The sequence below is a fragment of the Mixophyes fleayi genome, chromosome 9 (assembly GCF_038048845.1).
Source record: "Mixophyes fleayi isolate aMixFle1 chromosome 9, aMixFle1.hap1, whole genome shotgun sequence".
In the NCBI taxonomy this organism is placed as follows: domain Eukaryota; kingdom Metazoa; phylum Chordata; class Amphibia; order Anura; family Limnodynastidae; genus Mixophyes; species Mixophyes fleayi.
This window is the reverse complement of record NC_134410.1, coordinates 114,240,869-114,268,634: the sequence shown is the minus strand read 5'-3', so window position 1 is coordinate 114,268,634 and position 27,766 is coordinate 114,240,869. Positions and strand designations below refer to the sequence as shown.

The 27,766-nt window shown below is 42.5% G+C and overlaps 2 protein-coding genes across 5 annotated transcripts in view; one reads left to right on the top strand and one right to left on the bottom strand.

Annotated features, from left to right (window-relative positions):
• Positions 1-27,766, bottom strand: part of PHYHD1 (phytanoyl-CoA dioxygenase domain containing 1) — a 276,211-nt gene that overhangs the window by 233,142 nt on the left and 15,303 nt on the right. The window lies entirely within an intron of this gene.
• On the top strand, positions 23-27,710 carry LOC142101015 (ceramide kinase-like). 4 transcript variants are annotated; one of them, XM_075185021.1, is made up of 13 exons: positions 23-358; positions 5,336-5,437; positions 10,329-10,451; positions 16,572-16,700; positions 17,945-18,008; positions 19,262-19,407; positions 19,662-19,736; positions 20,656-20,808; positions 23,092-23,197; positions 23,815-23,876; positions 24,773-24,981; positions 25,849-26,033; positions 27,117-27,710. In XM_075185021.1, exons 1-13 carry the CDS (start codon positions 49-51, stop codon positions 27,175-27,177), a joined length of 1,725 nt encoding a protein of 574 aa, XP_075041122.1. In that variant the 5' UTR covers positions 23-48; the 3' UTR covers positions 27,178-27,710. The 4 variants fall into 4 exon arrangements, with proteins under 4 accessions (XP_075041122.1, XP_075041120.1, XP_075041121.1 ...); XM_075185019.1 differs by having other exon boundaries at positions 24,770-24,981; XM_075185020.1 differs by having other exon boundaries at positions 16,569-16,700.

The window sequence follows — 27,766 nt, the reverse complement described above, 5'->3', positions numbered from 1 at the left end:
CGTGATGGAGGAGGAGCTGCTGGAGGCAGACTTGTTTGACTGCCTTGTATGTATCATACTGTGACACTAATCCTGAGAGGACACAGTCAGAGCTGGACTCAGACTCGGCACAGTCACTGCACCTATGCTGTACAGGGGAACAGATCAGTGCAGTCTAATAAGCATAAGGTAACCTGCCAAAGTCTCCCATCACCTGGAAGGGAATATTACATTCTGATCTGTGTTACAACAACCCCTGTGATGGACAAGGACAATCTCACATGTTTGCTGAAGCTACAGGGCACAGAAGTGTCTGTGACACTGGAGCACAACACACTGAGTTGGACCTTTAACAACAGAAGGGCATGGAGGCATAAAGGTAAGTGAGATAGTTGGGTTCAGGGTGGAGTGGGTGTGTACATTGTGTACAGTAGGTTATGTATATATATTATGGCAAGAATTAGTCTTAATAAGTATTATGCACATTTAACTTCCACATTTTAACTTTAATTAACTTAATTAATTTAGTTAACCTAATTTATACGTGATATGAGAGAGAGAGAAACAAAAGTGACAACATAGATGTGTGCTATGTTCTGCATAGAAGATGAATGGAGAGAAGGGTATTCACGCTCTATTGCCTTTTCCTGTATATTGCCCCAGGGGCAGGTTAGGCTGGGGAGGCAAGGGGGCTCCTTCACCCCGGGACGGTCCCATAGTGGGCTACCTTGGGCTCCGTCACTGGGCCACCTGCATTTCTCCCTTTAAAATGTTCCTAATAGGCTGCCACGTTGTTTCTTGCCCCCCAAGGGGCTAAAATTTGCCAGCCCTACCTGCCAGTAAATGTATTGCAGACCAGATCAGCTGTGGGCAGCATGGTAGCTCAGTGGTTAGCACCTCTGCCTCACAGCGCTGGGGTCATGAGTTCAATTCCCAACCATGGCCTTATCTGTGTGGAGTTTGTATGTTCTCCCCGTGTTTGCATGGGTTTCCTCCAGGTGCTCCAGTTTCCTCCCAGACTCCAAAAATATTCTGGTAGGTTAATTGGCTGCTATTAAAAATTGCCCTTAGTCTCTCTCAGTCTCTGTATGTTAGGGGATTTAGATTGTAAACTCCAATGGGGCAGGGACTGATGTGAATGAGTTCTCTGTACAGCGCTGCAGAATCAGTGGTGCTATATAAATAGATGATGATCAGCTGTGCCAGCTGATGATGTTTTAAATCTGTGGTCATGTACTTTTAACATTACCTCTATTGAAGGCAACATTTTACCTTCTTTGTTTATCTGGTAACTCTGGTTGATCATTAATCAGAGCTAGTGGATTCAATTAGTGAGCAGAAGAATCTACATTGTTGGCAAGTACAAAGGTCGATTTCAGCCATCTACCCACCCACATGTGCAAACATCCCATACAGAGAAAAGTCATCTGGTATTCTGTGATAAAGACACAGTAATTGTCTATTTAGCTTCAGTGAAGTACAGTGATACTAATAGTAAATACACATCTGATTTAGGAGAAATAGCAAGTTCTTTATGCTGAAAGTTATTATCTTACTTCCCAACAAAGACCACGAGTTTACTGGAATCAATCTTTAAATGACAATTAAAGCTAGACTACAGCTTAGAACTCATCATTGTGGATATTTGAGATCAAGGGCTAGATTTACTAAACTGCGGGTTTGAAAACGTGGGGATGTTGCCTATAGCAACCAATCAGATTCTAGCTGTCATTTTGTAGAAGGTACTAAATAAATGAAAGCTAGAATCTGATTGGTTGCCATAAGCAACATTACCACTTTTTCAAACCCGCAGCTTAGTAAATCTAGCCCCAAGTGCTGATGGTGGGAGTAGGGGGTATTTTGTACACACAGCAGACTTCCTACCAGTAATCCCATTGACAGACACTGTTATCAGCTCTTTTAAACACTTTTTGCTGACAACAGACGATAACAGCCCACACTTAGCTGCACCATGTATGTAAATATAATGACAAATATGTAAGTTTCTGTCAGGGCACTTTTCTAATTGTTATGTATTTTTTTAATATAAGACAACTTAATTAAAAAGAAAATGCCGTGTTGAATCCAGTATTACAGCATAGTAGTTCCAATTCACTAGTAAACCCTGAAGAAGTACTGAAATATGTAACATACTTGCCAACTCTCCCAGAATGTCCGGGAGACTCACAGTTTCCGGATGGGACTCCCGGGAGAGTATGGCAGTCTCCCGCATATGCCCACTTCCTAGTGAAGCGGGCAGAATTTGGTCCAAAATGCCACGTTTCATCGGGAATTGCGGCATTTGGCCCTGCCCCCCACTGTAAAATTACGCGTTTGCGTCATTACGTCACAGGGGGCGCGTGCAAAATGATGCGATTTTTGGAACCCCGAACGCCCACCTTTCCCCGGCAGCTCCTGGACGCCAACTAGAAGAAGTTGGCAAGTATGATATGTAATCTTATTAGGATTATCTAACATTATGATAGACAATTATTAACATGTCATTTGTTAAAAAAGTCATTATATTGAAGTTATTACAGGTGAACTATGTATGAGAGAGGTTTTGTTTTTGCTTGGCAAGCACTATTTGGACATTCAAACTTTGTTCCATTGCAGACTATAAAAACAATAACAACTATTGACAGAACTAACGCACTAATAACCTCCGTGATGTCACAAGTTCCTAGCAAATGTATAGGCTGCGTTTAGATATTGGTTCATTGCACAAAATGGCTGCCTCTACTGTGGGACATGGCAAGTTCCTTAGTGATGTCACCGATTCCTAGTGAATTGATAGGCCGCTTTGTCTTAAATATTGGCTCAACCTACGTAATGGCTGCCTCCACTGTACAAGTAACGAACATGCTAATTGGGCTTTACATGCAGGGGGTGGTGGCCGTCCCAGATATGGTGTTCCTATGGTAATATATGGTATTCTTATGGTAATCTCATGAGGAAAATGACATTAAACACATTAAGCATTGGTCAGTTCACCCTTAAATACCCGGTACCGCTTTTATTCTGGCATGTTGGAATGTCCAGGAAGTATTTCAAGTACTTCTATTTTTATTTCTTACTTCCCTGTCTATTTTAAACTAAAAACAAAATCTTCCTTCTTCTTTCTCTGAAAAATGCGACTTTTACCCTTTAGGGTTCGTACAGAAGGTCATTGAAAAACTAATAAGTCAAAATTTTGTGCTTTTGACAGAGCATTTAAAACATGGTCTCAAAGCCACCTAGCAGCATATAGTGCACTATATGAGCGCTCCTATAAAAGCCTGTGTGTATAAGCTTGGCAGCACGGTGGCTCAGTGGTTAGCACTTCTGCCACACAGTGCATGAGTTTGATTCCCGACCATGGCTTTATTTGTGTGGCGTTTGTATGTTCTACCCGTGTTTGCGTGGGTTTCCTCTGGGTGCTCCAGTTTCCTCCCACACTCCAAAAGCATACTAGTAGGTTAATTGGCTGCTATAAAATTGACCTTAGTCTCTCTGTCTCTGTTTGTCTGAGTGTGTATGTTAGGAAATTTAGACTGTAAGCTCCAATGGGGCAGGGACTGATGTGAGTGAGTTCTCTGTACAGCGCTGCGGAATTAGTGGCGCTATATAAATAAATGGTGATGATGATGATAAATGGAGCAGCTATCCGCCCGACTAAGGCAGTCCACTATCCCACACATAGATAAATCACTTGACGGACTAATTTTACACATCTCCTTTTTAGTGGCGCTATATAAATAACTGATGATGATGCCTTTAGTCCAGAGTCACGTAGTCACTTTTCCTATGATAATCGCAAGGGCCCTTCACAAGGCTATTTGTCACCAATACTGTGTTAACACAAGTGGCCATGTCAACAGCCTAAAACATGAATGAATTAAAAATGCTTTATTATTTGAATTAACCATTTTTTTAAATGGTCAATAGTTTTATAATATTTATTTATTTATTTATTTTTTTTTACTTTTTTTCCCTACAAAGTGGAACTGAAAGTCTTACAGTTCCACTACACATGCGCGAGGTGTCCGGACTGGCCTGGTGCTGCGGTAAGGTAACTCTTACTGCTCCGGGACAGATTTTATTGATAAATTATGGTGATAACTGATATTTTATTTTCACGATAAGTGACAGTAAAAAACTGTTATCACAGCTTGTTAAGAAGTAGTCCCCTACAGCCTTATTTACATTTAATGCAGTCTAAAGCTGGGTACACACTACAGAAATTTCGACCAACTTTTTATGCCGAGCGATTTTACATGCGATCGATGGTCTGATCGCCCGGTCCATGGACTGCATACACACTAGCCCTGTTTAGGACGATAAAGGGAAGAGCGGACGTCCCTTTAGCGACTTTTTACAGCCATGTTGTCGTGAGCAGACTGTAATTTCGTACTCACTGTTGTGGATCCGTCGGAAGTTTATACACACTACACAGCGGAAACGAGATTGGAACGAAAATATTAAATGGTACGACCAACCAAATGAGGCGACAATCGTCCATTTGGGCAGACTTTCCACCATCGTGTCACTGCACACACTGACCCGACTTTTGAACGAGCGGTCGTATGTCGGCTGATTGAGCCGAGTATTGGATGAAAACAGTGTAGTGTGTACCCAGCTTTAGGCGTTGTACATTATTAATTGTGCACCCTCGGTGCCTCACTGTTCAACACTCTCTGCTCTGTTAGTTTACTGGGGAAAATAAAAGACCAAGGGGTAGATGGATCAATCTTCTAAAGACCTGCCCATAGCAACCAATCAGATTCTACCTATCATTTTCTAGAATGCACTAGATAAATTATAGCTAGAATCTGATTGGTTGCTATGGGCAACATCTCCACTGTTCCTTTTTAGAATGTTCGATAAATCTATTCCCAAGTAACAGGACAATAAAATGAATAAGGTAGAAAAAAAATACAGTCAATGTAAAACAATAAGCTGCCCCCGAACAGTACTTCTCTAGGCATAGTCCAAGCAATCCGACATTTTCTTCTTTCACTATGATCAAGTTTAATGTACCTGCCTGCACGGAGTTATACTTAGTTATCAAATAAGACTTGGTTTGAGTACTGTATTTCATTCATCGAAATTGCAGTTTAATTTGCATTTGTATTTTTTTTTTCTATTTGCAATTTCCTGGCGATCCACAGCTGCACCCTGTAACAGCAATCCACAGGCACTTTTGATTAGTACACAATTGCATACAATCACAAATACTATTGACAGTAGCATTTGCATCATCAGTTGAAGCCTGTGTGCTATCATCTTCTCTGTAAAGCAATAATTTATTAGTGCAATATGTCAGCAAACCTCCATTGTGTGAATGGGGATTAAATGTCTCTCTCCTCTTTTACAGATATCACCGCCTGTATTCCAGTCAATGAAATTATCACAGTTCAGCAAGGTGACAGCAAACAGGGGACAAAGGAGACGGGCGCCCCAAGTAACCAGTTCACAGGTAAACTCTAAGCAGGAAACAGAGTATCCTGTTCCTTTGTATCCTCTCTGTAAAGACCTGTAATTAGCCTGGCTCTGAGAGGTGACAGAGATGACTCACCCAACTGTATTTATTTTAAAGCTACATTGCAACCTAACTGGCTCTACTGTCACTATTGAATGCCATTTTATTTGTTACTATATATACCAGACTTATCATAGTTTTAAAGTCCTGTTTGTCCCTGTGTCACATGGCTAATCATGACATTATAGGACTAATGATCTTGTGGTATATGTAGCTTGCTCGCTAATCCTTTCACTGCAGACCATCACTCACCCGAATTAATGGATTAGTTTAATGCATCAGAATTTACCTTGATAGACCAGTACTTCAGCATTTAAATTTATCTTGGATCGTTTATAGGGTTTAACTGTATTTTTTTATAATCTTTTTTTTTTTCCTTTATCGGACTCAAGATAAAAGAAGTTTCCACAGTCTGTTTTTTTGGTAACATTATTGCATGGAAAATGCAATCACAAACTTTAACAGGTGTTGGAAGGTTTTACTTTTTGAATATATTGTTTGGAATCGTTAGGGAAAGTTGAAAGGACACATTAGAACCCAGAGCCTCCCTGGGGGCATTACAACCCCCTTCACAATGAAGCCATGACGACTCACCTCCCCCTCCCCAGTTTGAGGAATAATAGCTTAAAGGGGCAGTAGCTACATGTTCAAATGACCATGCCAATTTATCAGGCTGCTAAGTATTTCCAGTTTTATCAGATGAGTGAAGGAACTCACAGGCTGCAGATAAGATAAGAGAATATATTTCATACCTGCCTACTCTCCCAGAATGTCCGGGAGACTCACGAATTCCGGGTATGTCTCCCGGACTCCCAGGAGGGCAGGCAAGTCTCCCGCATCCTGTCTCGGGCCTCAATGACGCGATTAATGGTGAAGCGTCATTTTGGCCCCATCCCCCACGACAAAATACAGATTTTGTTGCAGGGGCGGGGACAAGATGATGCCATTCACCATGCCCCGCCCCTTCCACCATCCCACCCTCCCACCACACCTTTCTTCAAAGTAGACAAGTATGATATAACTCATCACCAAATGATTGGACTTCTTTTACCGTACCCCTCCCTTAAATTGACATTTGAGTGGAAAGGTTACTCTGGAAATGTCACTATTTTAGTAGAAATGTCACTATTTTATTAGACATGGGTCCTGTATACCTGAGAAACACTGCTTTACATAAGCCGACATAGCAGTGTGTCTCGATCCCTTTTACAAAAAAAATATAAACTCTGGGCCTGAGGCATTAAGGAGAGCAAAGCATGAAAAAAGAAACAAGTTTGCACCTTGGCAAAATCAAATTGCATTGGAGGGGGAGGTAAACTTAAAATGTAGGGACAGATATATAGTTGGTGTAGAGCATGTCCAAGACCAAATTTAAATTTCAGTGTAAAAATAAAGCTATCAATTATTTGTGCACTACATGAAAAAACTGCCAGTATTTAACTGATGTGCAAAATAATAAACTAATTTGCATCCCTTGTATTGTAACATGCAACAGGAGTAAACTAACTCCTTTTTTTTTTTTTTGCTTTGCTCTCCTTAATGACTCAATCCCATTGTGTTAAATGTTTATCTTTGCAATTACCCAGCCAGTGGTATGTTCCTGTAAAAATCACCTTGTAAACTTAAGCTGTGTACACACTACACAGTTTTCACCCAATAATCGCCTAAATCAGCCGACATACGACCGCTCGTTCAAAAGTCCGGTCAGTGTGTGCAGTGACACAATGGTGGAAAGTCTGCCCAAATGGACGATTGTCGCCTCATTTGGTTGCTCGTACCGTTTAATATTTTCGTTCCAATCTCATTTCCGCTGTGTAGTGTGTATAAACTTCCGACCGATCCACAACAGTGAGTACGAAATTGCAATCATTGCTCACGACAACATGGCTGTAAAAAGTCGCTAAAGGGACGTCCGCTCTTCCCTTTATCGTCCTAAACAAGGCTAGTGTGTATGCAGTCCATGGACTGAGCGATCGGACCATCATTTGCATGTAAAATCGCTCGGCATAAAAAGTTGGTCGAAATTTCTGTAGTGTGTACCCAGCTTTAGCCTGTGCTTGAAATGTTTTTTCCTATATTACTATTTATTTGTATAACATGTTTGACAGTACTGTGTAATCAGATAATATTTATACATTCAAGTCATAAGGAAATACAACACAAAGAGGAGGAATTAAAGCATATTTTGATGATATTTAGCCAGTCACTGCAACACCTTGCAGCTTGCTTAGATTATTGCAAGGAAACAGTCACACCTTGGCTCAGTCAGTGCATTATCTATGGTGACTTTTACTCTTTGGAATAGGCCCCTCTGCAACGTGACTTATGGAATTCACAAGCTAGTGTAGGTCAGATTGACGCATGATGTAGGCAGAACAATGTGACAGTCTAACCTGTCACTACAGTCTTCGGCTGTTTGAAGCCAGTCCCTCTGCCAGGGGGTGAATGTGAACTTTGCTTAATGCTGGACGTTGTTTGGTCTCATTATCTGCTGGAACTTCCAGTGACATCAGAGCCAGTAATTACCCACATATCTCAGCGTATTCTACACTCTACCGGGGTGTGGTTCAGAATTGCATTTTGCTGTGAATAGATGGACACAGACAATACAGAATTCTAATGTAAAATTTCTGTCAGTGGGTTTCAAGACTTGTAAAAGTAATACAAGGCAAGATTTACTAAGCTGCGGGTTTGAAAAAGTGGGGATGTTGCCTATAGCAACCAATCAGATTCTAGCTATCATTTATTTAGTACTTTCTACAAAATGATAGCTAGAATCTGATTGGTTGCTATAGGCAACATCCCCACTTTTTCAAACCCGCAGCTTAGTAAATCTAGCCTAAGGCCTTTATCAGAGAGCAATGGCTGTCGTACATATTATAAAACAGGGGCTACTCAATGGCCCATCCAGTGCTTTACAGTGCAAGTACAGGGGACTTAGGCAGCCATGTATTTCTTACATGAGGGTTTAGACGTGACTCTACCTTGCTTTATTTATCGCTTGGTGAACGCAGCTTTGAAACCCGGAGAGAAAAGATCTTTGATCCCCGTGGTAAAAGCGTTGGTTCAATGACAATATTTCAAACTTGCTGACTTTGTGATTCTGTCCTCCAGGAGATCCGCCCCCACTATAAAATGCCAAAATTCATGGCATTGAATGGAGAGGGCAGGGCTTAATGATGCGATTAAGCCCCACCCCTCCGATATTCAATGCAGTGAATTTCGTCAATTTTTAGGATCCGGGAGGCTTGCCTACTCTTCCAGGAGTCCGGGAGGACTCCCCGAAACTCGGGAGGCTCCCGTAAATTCCAGTAGAGTAGGCAAGAATGCAGTATTCCAGACACTAGGGGGTATATATTTCAAGCTCAGAGTTTCCTAGCGGGATTGAAAAGTGGAAATGTATAGCAACCAATCAGATTCTAGCTATCATTGTGTAGAATGTGTAGAATGTACTAAATAAATGATAACAAGAATCTGATTGGTTGCTTAAGGCAGCATGTCCACTTTTCAAACTCGCAGCTAGATGTACTACGAATACTACACAAACACATATACTCTCTCTTACTTTGTTCTTTGCTGTAGCACATCACATTGGAATCACTGAGTAATCCAATATATGAGGATCATAGTGTATACATTCTAATTGTGTGAGTCAGGCACATGTGTGCATGATAAATTCATACATAAAGCATGTTAATCAACATAGACATTTCCTAAAGATGTATACGTGCGCATATATATATATATATATATATATATATACATACACACACGCAGCCCTAGACTCTTCCTCTCTTTAGGTCTACTGAAGGACACACATTATGTTGTGGTCTTTATTTATTAGTCATGTATTTGTTATTAGTAGGAAATCAGCTGGAGCAGACCACTGTGTACGTGTGCAATGAGCCTTCTTGGGTAATATATATTTGTTGTTTATGGTACTTCCTGCTGAGAACACTAGGGGGCTCCATGATTCTTAGATCTAGAGCAGTGATGGCTAACGTGTAACACTCCAGGTGTTGTGAAACTACAAACCCCAGCATGCTTTGCCAGTAGATTACTAGCTGGTAGCTGGCAAAGCATGCTGGGGCTTGTAGTTTCACAACACCTGGAGTGTCACAGGTTAGCCAACACCGATCTAGAGGCATCATGGAGATTACCTGGGAAGGATGTGTCACTATACGTAGGAATAACAAATCGGTTACACTTGTCATTGAAAATTAAATTAAGTTTACATTTCTTCCCAGCCATTCATACATTGTATGTGCACAGACCTCTCTTATGGTATTCATTGCAGCCATTTTATTACCCTCTTCATTTAATTGGTGTCTATATAGGGCTAATGTCCTGACTTTCCTCAAAGGAATTGAGATTACCTCGTTGAGATAAATTTATCTCCTGCAATAAATGGACCATAAGTCTCCTTCACGCCTCATTTTGTGGCTTGAACCAGCATTAAACTTCTCAGTTCACCAGGCACTAGTGATATGTCCCCGATCCCTCTGTGATGTCACTAGCTTCTAATGAACCGATAGGCTGCATCCCATAAGTAGCGGTTCAGTCCATAAAATGGCTGCCTCCAGGGTTTGTAAGCGATTGGTCCATTTTAAGTGAGCACATTTCTCACAGGTTTCAGTGAACCCTGCAGTAGATATCTCAGAAAATGGGTTGTGTACAGTGATTGTTTAATTCTCATTGATGCATGTACATGTTACTTATTTCTCGCTATGTGTACCTGGTACGTGTTTACTTTGTGTCTTCCTACATCTGTTTTCTCAGGTAACTGGTAACCCATCTTACTGACTCATTCTCTGTCTTTACACCTCAGTGTTTTACGTCTGCCGCAAGTCTTCTCAGCGCTGGTCCCTGCAGATGGTGACGTTCACATCTCCAGACACGCAGGTGACTCATACCTGGGTGCAGAGCATTCAGGACAGAGTATACCAGGCAGGTGAGGAAAACCAATCGCAATACAGCCCCAGAAAGCAAAATGTGAATTGTAATCTGTTTTATGAAATAGATGCAGAAATATTGTTGCACCTTCTGGGATATAAGGATAAAGACACTTTATAGCTCCTCCCCATTGACAGTATGCAAATAGGCCCCTTCACCACAAGAGCTAGCACTTCTATCAGAACGTTTTTTATTTTTAATATCTCTTTAAGGCAGTGTTTAGTCTACTTGGGTATTTTGAGCATGGTAAGGGCAAGGTTAGAGTCTGGCTCAGCACTTTCTATGATTTTATGTCACTTTATATGGTTGTTTTGTTCTTCAATAAGCAGATTACTTTCACTCATGTCATAACATCCCGGATTTATAAAAGTCGCATATAGCTTTAAAAATGAGCGTCAACTCATTCCCGCGTAACTCAGGTAACAGATTAGGCTAACACTGTGTTTTTCATGCACATATCAAAGGGCTCTCACTCATTAAGAAGAAGTCTTACTTAATAGGAAGCAGTCTCTCAGCCCAGGGGCAAACGCAGGATTTGTAGAGGGGGGTTTCCACATCACGCCGCCAGTGGGCGTGACCAGCATGCATGGGGGCGTGGCTATAATATTAGACAGTGCTTGGCTGCTCTCCAACTCTTCCTATCCCCATAACATACATGGGCAATGCTGTGTGCACTACTGTTAGGTGCACGCAGATCTCCCTTTTCAAGCAGAAAGCGGGGGCAGGGTCCAACCGCCTCAATTATACAGTGCCCCAGAACAGAAACTGAAATTAATAAACAGTAGATTACTATGGAAAGCCAAGAACAGGACTAGGGCAGCAGGGTGGCTCAGTGGTTAGCACTTCTGCCTTACAGCACTGGGGTCATGAGTTTGATTCCCAACCATGGCCTTATCTGTGTAAAGTTTCCATTTTAGTGTCTCTATTACAGTAAAGCTATTTCAGTTGTAGCATCTAACTTATTGTAAATTTGTTAAATTTTAGTGACTCGTTCTTAGTTGTAGAGTCTCATATGTAATTTGTCATGAACTGATTTAGTTGTAATGTCTCTCTTATGGAGAACTAATTCAGTTGTATTGTTTATTGTGAGCTTGTTCAGTGGCAGTGTTTATTGTGAGACTGGTTCCGATATAGTGTCTCAGTTATATTTAAACTGTCTCAGTTATATTTAAACTGGTTCAGGTGCACCGTCTCATTCATAGTGAACCTGGTTCTGTTGAAGCATTATATTTGTAGTGAAAATAGTTGTAGTGTCTAATTTTTTACGTTGGAACGTTGATTTTGTTCAGAAGTAAAAACTGTCTGATGCTGCCATAAACAAATAATGAAATAATTCCCCGGACTCCAATAAAATTAAAATTGCATTTATTTCAAATTCACGTGATTTGGGGTGATTTTACTCTGACAAGTAAAATCATTGCTTTTCACATCCATTTGAATGGGCAATGCATTTTCAGTGGGTGCAGAAAGACCATTGAAATGCTTTGCCAATGGAAATGAATGAGAAATGCTCATCCAATCACAAGCAATGTTTATAGGGTGGCAGCTTGTGATTGGCTGAGAAGATACTGACCTGTCAAAATTGCAATAATGGAATTAGCACACCGCCCTTTACTAACGATTTTTATTTTTATATTTATTTTTGAGAGATTTATTAATTTTTGGACCTTGACATGCCGATTTGCCTGTAGTAGCTAATACCGCTTTCATACTGCCGCCCCGGCAATATCCCAGGTTTTTCAAGCCGGGTTTTTGCCGGGGCTCGGAGCGTCCCAGCTCAGAAACACCATTCATACTGCACCTCGGACCCGGGAATTTCCCGGGTTGACCCCATTCATACTGCACAAGTCTGTGCCCTGGCAATTTGTGGGAGTCATCACCAGAGCAGTTTTCATTGGCTGAAAAATGGTGATACACATTATAATAATACAATAATACAATAATGAATAAAGGATACCTCCAATTGGCTTATATAATATATTTAGTCGTACTAGTCTAGGAGGGCTTTCTGAAAGGCATAAAGAGACTGGAAAACATATATTTAAGGGAAGTTTGTAGGAGCTTTAAAGCCAGGCATTGCATATTTCAATGATTACCCCAAAAGACTAGACTTCTAGATGGAAAATTAATGGCCTCTTTTTGGCAAGCATAAAATGAATGAGAAATGCCTAATTCCAAATCCTCCAGAGACAGGCAGACAGCCAATCAGCTTGTTTTCTGTGCAACCAGGGTTGAAAAACCCGGGTTGCACCATTCATAGTGCAGGCAACCCGGGTCCGACCCGGGAATTACCCCTCGATAAATCCCGGGTTGAAGACCCGGGTTTTTAGACCCGGGATTTTTGACTTGTACCATTCATACTGCACCAAGCGTTTGAGCTCGCCCCGGCAAAAACCCAGGATTTTGGTGCAGTATGAATGGGGTATAAGATGAATTGCAAATCGCCATGTAAATCAGGGGTTTTGATCAAAATCGAATTTTGATTTTTTTGTGTCTCATTTGTAGCAAAACTGGTTCTCTTCTATTGCCTCATTTACAGTAAAAATAGGTTAAATTGTATGGTCTTATTGCTAGTAAAACTGGTTCAGCCGCTGTCTGTGATCTTTCTTTAGTGAAGCTTTCACTTTCAATTTATACCATGTTTAAATTGACATAAAGCAGTTGACTTACACTTGTATATTATTCCCAATTTAAAAGCTAAATTCACAAGAATGCCTTTAGATATTCCTCAACTTTTGTCGTAATAATAATAATGTTTGGTAAGCCAAAATCACACATGCTGACAGCAAATGTTGTGAATTTGGTGCCAGTAACTGCAAATGTAACATTTGTAAGAAAAAAGTGGCATTACTTGTTGCTACAACTTTCTGAAAACTGAATCAGGCAAAACCTTAATCACAGAATTTACTGTTAAACTGGGTGTTACCTTTACTCAATTCCTCTTTGTAGATTGCTTTGATCTTTTTTCACTGCTGTGGCCTTAAAAAGACTTTAAGGGGCAGATTCAATTGGCCGTGATGTTCCTCAGAACATTTTCAGCCCTCATAGAGGTGTGACCAAAAAGGAGCGTTATTTCTGTAAACCAAAAAAATGTGCGAGGTGCAGGGCCGGACTGGGACTAAAAATCAGCCCTGGCATTTATATCGCACAGGCCCACCTGTGTTCATGAGCAGGGAAAAAAACGTGCGCTGCAGCGCAGTGGCTGCGCCGTCAAGGGCGTGGCTACATTATGTTGGGGGCGTGGTCAAAATGGTGTGTTGATACATACATTATAATAAAACAATACATATATCAGGCCCTCCCCATTCACATCACACCACCCCTTCAGACACATTATGACACCCCCAGTCCACTGTACCTATCTATGCTTCTGATCCGTCAGGGTGGGAACTTTCTCTTAGTCTCACGAGATTAATAAATCTCATGAGACTTAGAGCTCCTCAGCTTGCTCTGCAGTCTGTGCCCTGTCTGGGACGGAGCACAGATCCCTCCTGCTGACCAGAACTGGATAAGGCTCGGGGGGCCAGGACACTTAAGGCAGGGGGGCTCCTATGATGCAATTTGGCTATTAGACACATTTTCGACAAATACACAGGCAATACAGTGTGCACTACTGTTAGGTGCATGCAGTTCTACCTTCACAAGCAGTACAGTGTGAAGCAGGACATATCTCCCAACTGTTCTTGTAGTCAGACCAAATCCTGACTAAGCGGGACAGTCACCCACCAAATTCAGGACAGTTGGCAGACTGTCCTGGTCTCTCCTACCTGTCTTGTCATTGTCACCACTTGTGGCTGCTGGTGTCTTTAGATCCGTTGCTGCTTGTCTGGATCCTGGGATGTTGGATGGCCTATTTGGAAAAAAAATGAGTACATTAAATTTAGAAAACTTCAACCAGCACCGCTGTTAAATTAATATAGCACCCACATTTGAAAATTAGGCCTCCCTCCAGCCTCAACATTAAAATACTAGTACTTACATTTGATAAATTCATCTATTTCCCTCCAACTAACCCTGACATTAAATTAATAATATTCCCATTTAATAAATAAACCTATTTCCCTCCCTCCAAACGACCCAAGCTAGAAATTGACATTCAATTAACAGCGCCCAAACCACGCCAGCATTAAATTAAAAATCCAATCAATTTAAAATCAACTCCAATTCATCTTAAATTGATAGGCCCCACTATTAAATTAAATTGCCCCACCATCACCCCACAAATAAAATAGCACCCAATAATTAGCCCCCCCACCTGCAATTCACCATTAGATTAATAGCCTACCTCTCACATTATATTAAGACCCCCCCTGACACTCACACATTATAGTCATACACCGGCCCTCACACACACATTATAGTCATACACCAGGCCCCCACACACACATTATAGTCATACACCGGCCCCCACACACACATTATAGTCATACACCGGCCCCCACACACACATTATAGTCATACACCGGCCCCCACACACACATTATAGTCATACACCGGCAACCACACACACATTATAGTCATACACCGGCCCCCACACACACATTATAGTCATACACCGGCCCCCAGACACACATTGTAGTCATACACTGGCCCCCAGACACACATTGTAGTCATACACTGGCCCCCAGACACACATTGTAGTCATACACCGGCCCCCAGACACACATTGTAGTCATACACCGGCCCCCACACACACATTATAGTCATACACCGGCTCCCACACACACATTATAGTCATACACCGACCCCCACACACACATTATAGTCATACACCGACCCCCACACACACAATATAGTCATACACCGGCCCCCACACACACATTATAGTCGCACCGGCCCCCCCCACACACACACACATACTATAGTTACACTGTCACACACAAAACATACCCTGTCACAAACAAAACATACTATAGTTACACTATCACACATAAAACATACTTTAGATGCACTGTCCCACATATAACACTCTTTAGATGCACTGTCCCACATTAAACACTCTTTAGATGCACTGTCCCACATAAAACACTCTTTAGATGCACTGTCACACAAACTACCCTCCCTCACCTTGTTTGCTCTGCTCCGCGGCGCGCTCTGTAGTCTACTTTAACACATGGGACGGCACCGATCACATGGTGCGCGTCCCATGTGATACTGATCGCCGAGAGCTTCATAGGGGAGGAGGGGAGGCGGGGAGGCGCAGCAACAAGGAAGTTAGTGTAGGGCCGGCCCCATTGCTCAGCGCACAGGCTGTCATGCTGGAATTCGGCATGACAGTCTGTGTGCTGAGCAGTGGGGTCGGCCAGCTAGTAACCGGCCCATCTGGTCATCGGCCCTTCTGGCATTTGCCAGAACTGCCAGATGGCCAGTCCGGCCCTGGCGAGGTGTCTCACAGTCGTTTCGGAGGCACCATCGCACGGATCTTTTTACAATTCAGTTCCTCCTAGATGTTTGTTTGGATCTGCTGGGAGCTACTACAAGTCTTTGGTGTGTCTTCTAATATATAAATAATATGTTTGGTTCCATGGGCAGCACGGTGGCTCAGTGGTTAGCACTTCTGCCTCACAGCACTGGGGTTATGAGTTCAATTCCCAACCATGGCCTTATCTGTGTGGAGTTTGTATGTTCTCCCCGTGTTTGCGTGGGTTTCCTCCGGGTGCTCTGATTTCCTCCCACACACCAAAAACATACTAGTAGGTTAATTGGCTGCTATAAAAAATTGATCCTAGTCTCTCTTCTCTCTCTGTCTGTGGATGTTAGGGAATTTAGACTGTCAGTTCCAACGGGGCAGGGACTGATGTGAGTGAGTTCTCTGTACAGCACTGCAAAATCAGTGGCACTGTATAAATAAATTATGATGATGATTCCTCCAAGCCAGGGGTGGGCAAACCTGTCCTCAAGGGCCATATCCAGTTCATGTTTTTAGGATTTCTGTCTGTAGAAACAGGTGGGATAATTACTGACCCAGCCAAATAGATTAACTCAGCTGTACATGATTAAAGAAATCCTAAAAACATGAACTGGATATGGCCCTTGAGGACAGGTTTGCCCACCCCTGCTCCAAGCCCTCTGCTGTATACACTTTGTACCTTGCACTGAATACCTCTTTCTCCAGTAGGATACAGGAGGCCAAGGAAGCTTCTGGTGTTTATTAACCCATACGGAGGCTCCGGTAAAGCATCAAAAATTTACTACACTAAAATAAGCCACCTCTTCCAACTGGCCGGGATAGAAAGCGATGTTATTGGTATGTATTTTTTGGAAATGTTTTTTAAACTATTTAAAACGCAAGCCTTACTTGATATTCATAGCAAAACAAAACATACATATTATTACAATATTCCCATATTTTTATTTTCTTTCTGGCTATTGTAAATGTTAGGAAGCAATGTATAATAATATTAGCGTTGCTGCATTTTGTATGATTTATACGAGTTGTTAACTTGTCCGCTAACAGAATTTGCCATTCATGAGCCCTAAATAAACAAGAAATATCTTGGGAAATTAATGTATCCATTGTGGTGAAAAAATACTCAATATATTTTGGCGTAATTAATCTACTGCATACTTGCCAACTCTCCTGGAATGCCCGGGAGACTCCTGAACTCCGGGTAGGTCTCCCGGACTCCCGGGAGAGCAGACAATTCTCCCGCATCTGCCCACTTCACTAGGAAGTGGGCAGATTTGAAGCCTCCATGATGCGATTCTCTGGGAATCACATCATTTTGGCCCGCTGTGTTAAAATTACGCGTTTGCATCATTACGTCACAGGGGGCGGGGCCAAAATGCCACAATTCGCGGAGCCCCACCCCCTCACACCCACCTCTACACCGAGACTCCCGGAGGCCAACCGTTAAAGGTTGGCAACTATGATCTACTGACCATATAAACTTGGAACACTTGACCACTCCACTGACCACATGCAAGTAATCTGTTGAGATAATATCCCACACACCACAATGATCTAGTCTGTGCCATTATTATTACATTAACCCAACCTGTGTGAGCTAATATTGGGCAAGCAAAACTCAAAGGGCTTTTAAGGCCTAGCTAGCATTTGTTTCTTCAGTGGGAACCAAGCTGTTATAATGACACATAGAAAACACTAAATGGATGCAATTAAGAAGACATTCTAATGCTTTAAAGCTATAATTCAATGCCATTGAAGCATACATAATGTGCACTCGGTCTGTTCTGTTCTCACGTGTGGTGAATCAGCTAATTGCATTTTGCAGCAGTGACAAATTTACCTCAGGTTGATTAAAGAACAAGAACAAACAAACACATGTTCACAAAGTGAATAAAAAGTGTTTAAATGAAGGACATTCTGTAATGTAACTTTTAATATTGAAAATCTTCAGTAAACTAGACTTGATATTTGAAAGAAGGGCAAAAAATCATTACAAGGGGAAATCCTTATAATGTTTCTTAACAGTGTTCAATAATATGGTTCATTCTGGTTATCTCTAATTTTGCCTTTTTCTCTTTCAGAAACATCACGAGCAAATCATGCCAGAGATTACGTAATGGAAGCAGATCTACAGAAATATGATGGGTAAAGCGTTAGAGAAAAATATTTAGTGAACACCTTAACCAAGGCCTGGAAATCTAGTGGCTAGCCAAGTGTTGTGAAACTACAAGTCCCAGCATGCTTTGCCAGTTGATAGCTGGCCAGGAATGCTGGGACTTGTAGTTTCACAATACGTGGGAGAGCCACAGGGCATCCCTGTGTAACTACACAACTATAACAATACTGTAGAACATATAAAACATATTGAGGGAACATTTAGAAAAATTGCTGCATCTTAAAATATATTTTGTTCCCCAATGGCTTCCTTTCGTTTTGTAAACGGCATTAGGAAAATTAGTCATAATCTGGTTGCCACATTTTTCCTTTGCATCGTTGCCATAAACACCCCCCTATTGTTAATTCCAGCAGTGGGCAGAGTCTTTATGCCTCCACGCCCAACGGGCCTGAGTCATTAAGGACATACTTGCCAACTCTCCAGGAATGTCCGGGAGGCTCCCGAAATTCGGGTCGGTCTCATGGACTCCCGGGAGAGCTGGCAAATCTCCCGCATCGCGTAATTGCGGGGCTAAAATGACGCGATTTGCGGCAATTGGCTTCATTTTGGCCCCATCCCCGCTACAAAATGGCATATTTGTTGCGAGGGGCAGGGCCAAAATGACGCGATTGGCCGCGCCACGCCACCCTCTCGCCATCTAGACACGCCCCTCTCCCGGATACGACTTGCCAAATGTTGGCAAGTATGGTGAAAAATAATAAACTAATTTGCACCCCTTTGATTGTAAGATGGTTTGTCCAGGAGAAAAGTTACCCCTTTTTTTTGCTGTACTTTCCTTAATGACTCCGGCCCAACAACTTATGTGTTTGTCTTATCTATCACTCCTTTTAACATGGCTGCAAACCGATTGGTGGGTTTGCATGTGTCAAGCTGTTGGGTAAAGCCAAGTACAGTGACCTTATTTATTATTGTGATGCCAATAAGGCTAAATGCAGTTTTCGTTATCCATAAGTAGAAACTTCTCGGCTGTCTCCAGCAGGCCTGGCCAATCTGTGGCTCTCCAGCTGTTGTGAAACTACAAGTCCCATCCTGCTTTGCCAGAAGATAGCCAGCTGATAGCTGGCAAGGTATGCTGGGAGTTGTAGTTCACAATACCTGCAGAGCCACAGGTTGGCTAGGCCTGATCTAAAGCATACAAGTATTGACTTAGTCGTATAGCCTTGTACAACCCCTTCCCAGATATCTGTGTTAACATTGATATTTCCTTGTTCCGTGCCTGCAGGGTGGTATGCGTTGGTGGTGACGGGATGTTCAGTGAACTACTTCACGGCGTGGTGAAACGCACACAGAGCGACAGAGGGATTTGTGAGGACAAGGAGGATGCAAAGCTGACACCGTGTAGTCTACGCATAGGAATTATACCTGCCGGTAAACATCACATTATACAAACACACATAGGGGTAGACTCATAAAACCTTCTAAAAAGGAAAAGTTGAGGTGTTGCCCATAGCAACCAATCAGATTTTAGCTATCATTGTCTAGACAGGACTAGATAGATATTAGCTAGAATCTGATTGGTTGCTATGGGCAACACCTCCACTTCTCCTTTTGATAAATATACCCCAGAGAATTCTGTATTTAAATGTATGAGGTAAATTCTGTTTTTCTGTCTCTGTTTCCAGGCTCTACGGATTGTGTGTGTTTTGCCACAATGGGAATCAATGACCCTGTGACATCAGCACTTCATATTATTATAGGTAATTCAGGAGAGATCATGCATGGATGTGTTCAGTTTATAGTACATGTAAACATCTGCAATCTCAGTGACTGAAGAACTATGAATATGTACCTGCGACGTCAACCTGTTAAAAGAGTTACACCCTTATGTACATAATATTGGCTTGTTGTTTGGGGTGAGGACTCTCTTCACACGCTTGCACTTTTGAAGTCATTAAATTAAGAGTGTCCCCATCACGGCTCCTGAAGAATTACAGTGAAGGAACTAAGGGCTAGATTTACTAAAACTTCTAAAAAAGGAAAAGTGGAGGTGTTGCCCCTAGCAACCAATCAGATTCTTTGTATCATTATCTAGATGGTACTAGATAAATGATAGCTGGTATCTGATTGGGTGGTGTGGACAAAACCTTCACTTTCTCTTTTTTAGAAGTTTTAGTAAATCTACCATAAGTCATACTTGCCAACTCTCCCGGAATGTCCAGGAGACTCCCGAAATTCGGGTCAGTCTCACGGACTCCCGGGAAAGCAGGCAAGTCTCCCGCATCCGGCAGCTGCCTATCCTAAATGACGCGATTTCGCGTGAATCGTGTCATTGTGGCCCCGCCCCTGCGACAAAACGGCATTTCCGTTGTGGAGGACGGGGGCCAAAATGACGCATTTGCCGTGCCCCCTCCCGCCTTCCATTCACGCCCCTCTTCCGGAATACACTTGCCAAAAGTTGGCAAGTATGCCCTAAGTGTGTTTCCATCACTGCCCTGAAAATACCTTTAATGTCAGGGTACATAGTATGCTTCATCAAAAAGGTGAATGGGCCCCTATCTTGATGCATGAAAAAGCTTTGTGCAGAAACTTAGTAACTTCCAAGTTTTTATATATATATCACACATACAGACTTTTTGAGTGCAGACAGATTTACATGACATTGTGTTTTATGTGTAGGAGACACACAGCCCCTGGATGTTTGTGCTTCGTACCACAACGGAGAGCTCATGCGATACTCAGTGTCTCTGATTGGCTACGGCTTCTTTGGGGACGTTCTGAGGGAGAGTGAAAACATGCGGTGTCTGGGGCCTATCCGATACGATTTTGCCGGTGAGACTTTTGGCTTAGATTGTGTTGTAAAAGGGCTGTCACAGTAACACATTGTAATGCTTTATCCTATTTTATGTGTGTTGAGGAGGTATGTAGGTAGTAATGATTCTTCAAGGCCTGAAAGCTTAACATATTTGGCTTTGTTCAGATATAATGAATGGCTCATATGCAAGCATAATCCGTTTCGAGCTGGTCACTAAACATATCAGGTTTATCAACTATAAATTTTCTGGCAATGGGTAAAACATAAGTAAAATATACACATGTCTGTAAGAAGAAAATGTAACCCTTTATCTCCTTCAGCAATAAGAGTACACAGGGGGTTTCACCCCTAGGTGGCAGTGCACGGGAAAAAGGAACTGACTCTTCCTCATCCCTATAACTTCTCATAGGCTAACCGAGGGGGAATTTCCTAGTGCCTGTAAACCCCCCTTCCAAGCCTGGGGCACTGTAAAAATGAGGTGGCTGGACCCTGCCCCAGCTTCACACAGCTCTGCTTGAAAAGGGAGAGCTGCACCTAACAGTAGTCACACAGCATTGCCCATGTATATTATATAGGGATAGGAAGAGTTGGAGAGCAGCTAAACACTGTCTAAAATTATAGCCACGCCCCCATGCATACTGGTCACGCCCACTGGTGGCGTGGTGTGGAAACCCCCCTCTACAAATCCTGCGTTTGCCCCTGCTTCTATTGTTCCACTGCTTCTCCTCCTCCTCATCATCAGTTATTTATATAGCGCCAACATATGCCGTAGCGCTTTACAATTAAGGACAAATATAGTAAACTAATAAACAAACTGGGTAAAACAGACAGAGGTGAGAAGGCCCTGCTCGCAGGCTTACAATCTATGGGACAATGGGAGTTTGATACATGAGGTTAAATCTACATTTTGCATTTTGGCCCAGCCAGACTGCAAAGGTAAAAGTGACTCATAAGCTAAATGATCCTGTCACACAACAATGTTGGTCAGGGGGTAGTTGTCTTGTGTGAAATTGTGCAACGAGTGGTAATAGGGTTATGTACTGAGGTTAAGAGGGTGCTTGAAGAATATTATAAGCTTGTCTGAAGAGGTGGGTTTTCAGAAAACGCTTGAAAGTTTGTTGACCAGAGGAGAGTCTTATCGTGCGAGGGAGAGAATTCCATAGAGTGGGTGCAGCCCGAAAAATGTCCTGTAACCGGGAATGGGAGGATGTAATGAGGGTGGATGAGAGACACAGATCTTGTGCAGAACGGACTTGCCGAGTTGGGAGATATTCTCAATTCTTGTTTAGTTTTCTTCCTAGGAGGTGAGCACATGGCTTTTGCCCTTAAACATACATACCAAAATTTTAGTATCCAGCATTGGGACAGGGGGTGTGGCCATGTCACGATGGGCGTGTGACCACTCCCCCAGAGGCCTGCCTAGTGCTATAAAGCTCTAGGCTGCCCCTTATAATTCTCCATTCCCCTCCAAACATTGCAGCAGGCGCCAGTAGCAGTTGTTCACTGCCGCCCTGCTATGAATAGAAGATACCTCCCAACGCTGCCACCCGCGGGGCAAACATGAGTCCTAATATGGGAACAGTTGGGAAGTATGCCTTAAATAGATTTTGCATTTGTAATTTATTTATTGTTTATACAATGTAAGGGTCAGTCTCAGCTCTCTCCTGGAACGTGGCAGAGGATGTTCTCTTGAAGTCACATGGCTGGATTATAATCCTAAATCATTGATGATTGAGATGACATCAATGATGTTCCTGGAGTTCCATAAGGGATTGTTAGTCATGGTCTAGGTGGCTTATCTATAACATCATGGGGGGCAGTTTCAGCCCCCTGGTCATGAGAGAAGCTTGTTGCATCCTGCAGAGAGTGGAGGTTTTTCCTACGGCCATCTAAGCGACTTACAGTATGGGGGTGGACAACTGTAAGGTGGCTTCCTGAGCTGTCAAGGCCTGGACCCAGGAGAGTGGTCCCTCTGTCTCGAAGCTTTACAGGACACGTTATATTTTCATTCATTGGAAATAGACTTATTGGCGTTGCAACTAAATTAAAAGCTCATACTCTCCGGCGTCAGGTTCTGAGACCGATGAAACATCAATACTTAGTATATAAGAGCATGTGAGCAGCATAAAATAATCACCAGGCCCCTATAAAGACATCCTATGCTGGGTGTTTCACAGCACTTTGCATGCAGAGCAATCTATTTTAATTATAATGGTGCCCATGTACTGGTTTCTTAGATGTACTGCATTCATTCAGTCCGTTCTCCATATATACTAATCTACTCCTTTTTCCCCTCCCAGGTTTCAAGACAGTACTTGGTAATCAGTCATACAGAGGCACGGTAGAATTCCAGGAGGCTGATGACCGCAACTCTAGCCCAAGGGACAACACTCGCTGCAGGACAGGGTAACACTCCTTGTCCTCATCTCTCTGGTTTTACTTTTTGTATGTATGTGTATATAGGTTTATTTATATTGTGCCACATAGTGTATGTTGTTCCATGAAGGGCAGTGAAAGGAAAAACATTAATCCTAAAGAGCTTACGCTCTAAATGGGAGACGGGAGACGTAGAGCAAACAGTATGTTGCAGCAGGAGGCAAAATTTAAGCTTAGTAGAACTTTGATAAGAGAAACATTCCAATGCATTGATAAAGGGATGGAGTTCCAGAGGTCAGGATCTCTCAAGGAGAAAGTTTTTAAGGTGAGCCAGCTATGTTAGCGCATGGTGTAGACTACTCAGGTTTGAAAGGAACAAAGAATACATCTAGGGTCCTGCAGAGAGGTAAGATGAGAAATAAGAAGATCTAGCTGAGTAAATGCTTTGGAGGTGAGGATGACGACTTTGTAGGTTGTGTTGGATCATCAGAAGCCACAATTGAAGGTCCTAATAGATCTGATGATAATATTCTACTCATTAGCCAGTCTATTCATACTTAGCGGACTTCTTTTAATAGAATATCCCCTTTCTTTCTCTTCATAGTCAGCAGAACATCTTTTTATATATTTGATTTTATTTTATTAAGGTGTCTTGTCTGTTCCGAGTCATCAGAAAGATTAAGAGAAGGGAATGCCATCCAATCTCAAGGTGAGACATTACTTTATCCTTTTTTGATTTATAAAACGCCAATAAATAGGCATACATTGAGGGGACCATGATTCAAACACATTACATACAATGACACGAAACAGAAGGTGAAGGTGGAACTTGTCAAAGAAGAGCGTAAGTGGGTTCTATAATACTGAGTTGGTGTAAGTGATTATGGAGAATAAGGACGGCGATAGACTTCTTTGAAGAAATACACCTTCAAGGACCATTTAAAGGTTTCGATCATTGACCAGAGATTGATAGAGAGCTGGATAGAGAGTTCCATAAAAGGGGAGTATTGGGGAAGAATTTGTGCATGAAATGGATTTTCGGAGACATTGCAAGGTCAACGGAGGAGCAAATAGGGCGACTTTGGGAGTGTTTATGGGTAAAGTTAGAAATATAGATGGGAACTGAACAACGCTCAGCAGTTTTACAGTTTATTCTGAAATTTATGTGACGCCAAAGAAGGGAATGACCGGGCGGGGCAGCAGATAAGGAAGGCTAACGAGTGTAAATTAGTCTTGCAGCAGCATGTCAGATTGATTGCAAGAGCGATAGTCTTGTCATTGACAGGCCACAGAGGAAGGAGATTGCATTAGTCAAGGTGGGAAATTCTGAGGGTATGGATGCCTGGTGGCATCTTGTGTAGGGATGGACATATTTTGAGATGTTGCTCGGGTGCAAGCAGCATGATTGATTAAAGGTTTAGGGGGAATATAATCAATTCAGTTTTTTCTATAATGAACTTTGAATGCCCTTGAGATTAAGATTCACCTCTTATTTTGGCTGCAAGGAGGTTGCCGGTTGGTTGGTGCAGGGTAGTGATGGTCATTTATTTTCTGATTTTGCCCATGATGTGTATTTAAACTACAATCCTGTTCTGTCTCTAGCAGATTGTATCTCAGAGTCCTGGAAATCAATCACGGGTTCCTTCTCAGCACTCAACATCACTGGAATGTCCAGCGCCTGTCCCAAGAGCCAAGACGGGCTGTCTCCTGCGGCCCACTTAGCAGATGGCACCGCTGACCTGATACTCGTGCGAGAGTGCAGCACGTACCAGTTACTCAGATACCTCACCAGGCACACTAATCGCAAAGACCAGGTAAGAGATGTCAGTGGATGGTGTTGGGAGAGGTCTCAAAATGTTACTAGAGAATGAAACAGTTTGTGGGAAGGCGAGGGGCCAGTTTCTCTTAATTGCTATTCATGGTACTAATACTAGTCTCTTCTCCATACCCAATAATATATATATATATGGTGTGACACTGACACCCGGCAGATATCAGACATCAACTTATTGCTTGAAATAAATGGTGCTTTGATTGTTCATCACAATAACACAGCAAACTTCTATCAGGATGACACCAGGCGACCTAACTCTTGACTAGACACAGCCCTCCTGTCTAGTCACCGGCCACTATCAGACATCGGTCGCGCTGCACAAATTCACAGTACTGGTTTATATCCACAAAACCCCTCCCTTTGGTCTAAATACCACATTAGTCACTATTCTCTACTAGTGTATGTGCAGCCTAAAAGTCTTACTCTGCAGGGAATTAACTCTGTCCGCAGCCTTTACCTTTGCATTTTTTTTTGCCTGACAGATGAATTTATTTTATTATTGTTAATTATGCCTGATGCAATCATGCCATTTGACATATTTGTCCCAGTTATTGGGACAGAGAGGGGTGTTATGTTGTTGTGAAACAGGAGGCCTCTAGAGGCGCTGTTGCTTCTGTGCCTTGTGACATGAGTCATTCCAGCTAACCCTAGCACAGCCTCTGGTGCCGCAGAGGTGGGTCCAGCAACAGTTTGTTGTCTCCTCAGTATGGACCTGTGTTCTCAGGTTGATATAATCCCTGAGCCTGAGTGTGCAAAATGGTGCAGGTGGAGATCCTCAAGGCATCTTGTCAGTTTTACTGAGCCAAGTGTATCACGCTGTAAACTAATGGATTCCATGTTCTTCCAGTTTGCTCTGCCTAACGTGGAAGTACATCGGATCCGAGCCATGCGCTTCTTCCCCGAGAAGCTGGACGAGGAGGAAGCGATCCGTCGCGAGAAGCGATTGTTTACCTGTCCCTGTGCGGAACTGCGGAACACCAGCACTTGGAACTGTGACGGAGAGATCTTGAATTGTGCCCAACTCAGTGTCAGGTAAGACAGAAGGAACTTGTAAGAAATAGTTAGTGTGCACCCAACACTTACAGCGGATACTGAAGCAATAGTCATGGGAAGGCAGCCTATCAATTCATTAGGAACTAGTGACATCACCGAGGCACAATATGATGTCACTGTTTCCCAATTGATAGGCTACGGAGTGACTGTGATGTTATGGGTTTCTAGTGAATTGAGGTGCCTCATATTTATAAATACTGGGTCAGCTCACAAATTAAATGAATTCATTTATAGGTTGAAGTCATATGAATATTGATTCAGCCAACAACATGGCTCCACCATAGCGTGCGGGTACAAACCTTTCCATATATATCCTTATTTTACCGGCCTTATTCATTATAGCAGTAAATACAGGCATCTTAGGTGAGCTGAACATTCTGTAGATCAGAGGTGGGCAACCTGTGGTCCTCTAGATTTTGTAGAACTACGAGTCTACAACTGCTGGAGAACCACAAGGGGCCGACCGCTGATCTATATAAAAAAATGAACAAGGTGACAATACTAAACTCTTAATATTTGACCTTTTGTACCCTTGTTTTGTAATATAATTAGTAAGATCGTTTATCTGTTATTCACAATTTTAGGCTTCGAGTGGCTCCAAGCAGCCTCTTGTCGGCCAACTTAGACCAAACTGACGTAATATTGCTACATGTATGGTACCAACCACCAAAGGTGGGGAAAAATAATTTAAATCTATATGGATTTCAAACATTCTAGGCTAATAATGTTGGTCAGTTGTTATGTATGTGCCGTCATCGGACACGGGATCCAGACATTTGGTCTGAACGCCGAAAGGTCGGATCTATCCTATTTGGCCACTCAAGATCGTAATGTGTATGCAGCCAAAAAGGCCGGTGTCCATAACAGAACAGGCTTCCCTTTCACTGACACTCAAATATCTTCACTCTGATAAGTTGGACTGTATGTTATATTATATAAAACCAGCAGGGGGCGCAAGATGGATAGGACTGTGCTGGCCATACTAATGCTGGACAGGTGAATGTGAAATCTTTTTACAATCGCTACTAGGTGTTGCTCACTCTCTCCTCTCTATGACCATAGAGTTCACCACCAGCTCATCCAGCTCTTTGCACGAGGCATTGAAGACGCCTCATGCAGTTGAAGACAACTCTCTACCTCACCCAAGCGATGGGATAAGCTCATTACTAATTACACAGCTGGACCTGTGCATATGACCAGGATGGACGATATCTATTATACCGCTGCTGGAACAGCAAATGCCGCTTGCTCTGGGGACCTGCTGGGCGGGTACCGGCACACATCAAGGATTTTACACTGCCATGCACTTTGTCTGCCAGGAAACCCTGCGTGTACAGCAGCTTGCTGGCAGCTATATTGTAATAGCCCCAATATAATTATTTTGTCCCATGCTGGGGTTTTAGAATGGAATATTGTTAATTTATAATGAAATCAACGACAAGCCTGGAGCTTGGATCAGGTAATTGTACCTGCAAGAAAAACAAATGTGACTTAATAATACTAAGAAAAAGTTTATTCTGGATAAAAATGGTGTAATCCCGTTGTGATTCTGATTGTGCTGCGTTTGTACAATGGGGCACCTACAGTGATCCTTGGATTTGTAGACGGTGTATAGGAAATCACAATGTCCATTTCAATAAAATAAAGTTTTTTCAATCTCTAGTTGTTTGATGTGGAACTTCGACAGCATAATCTTCTGGCAACACAGAGGG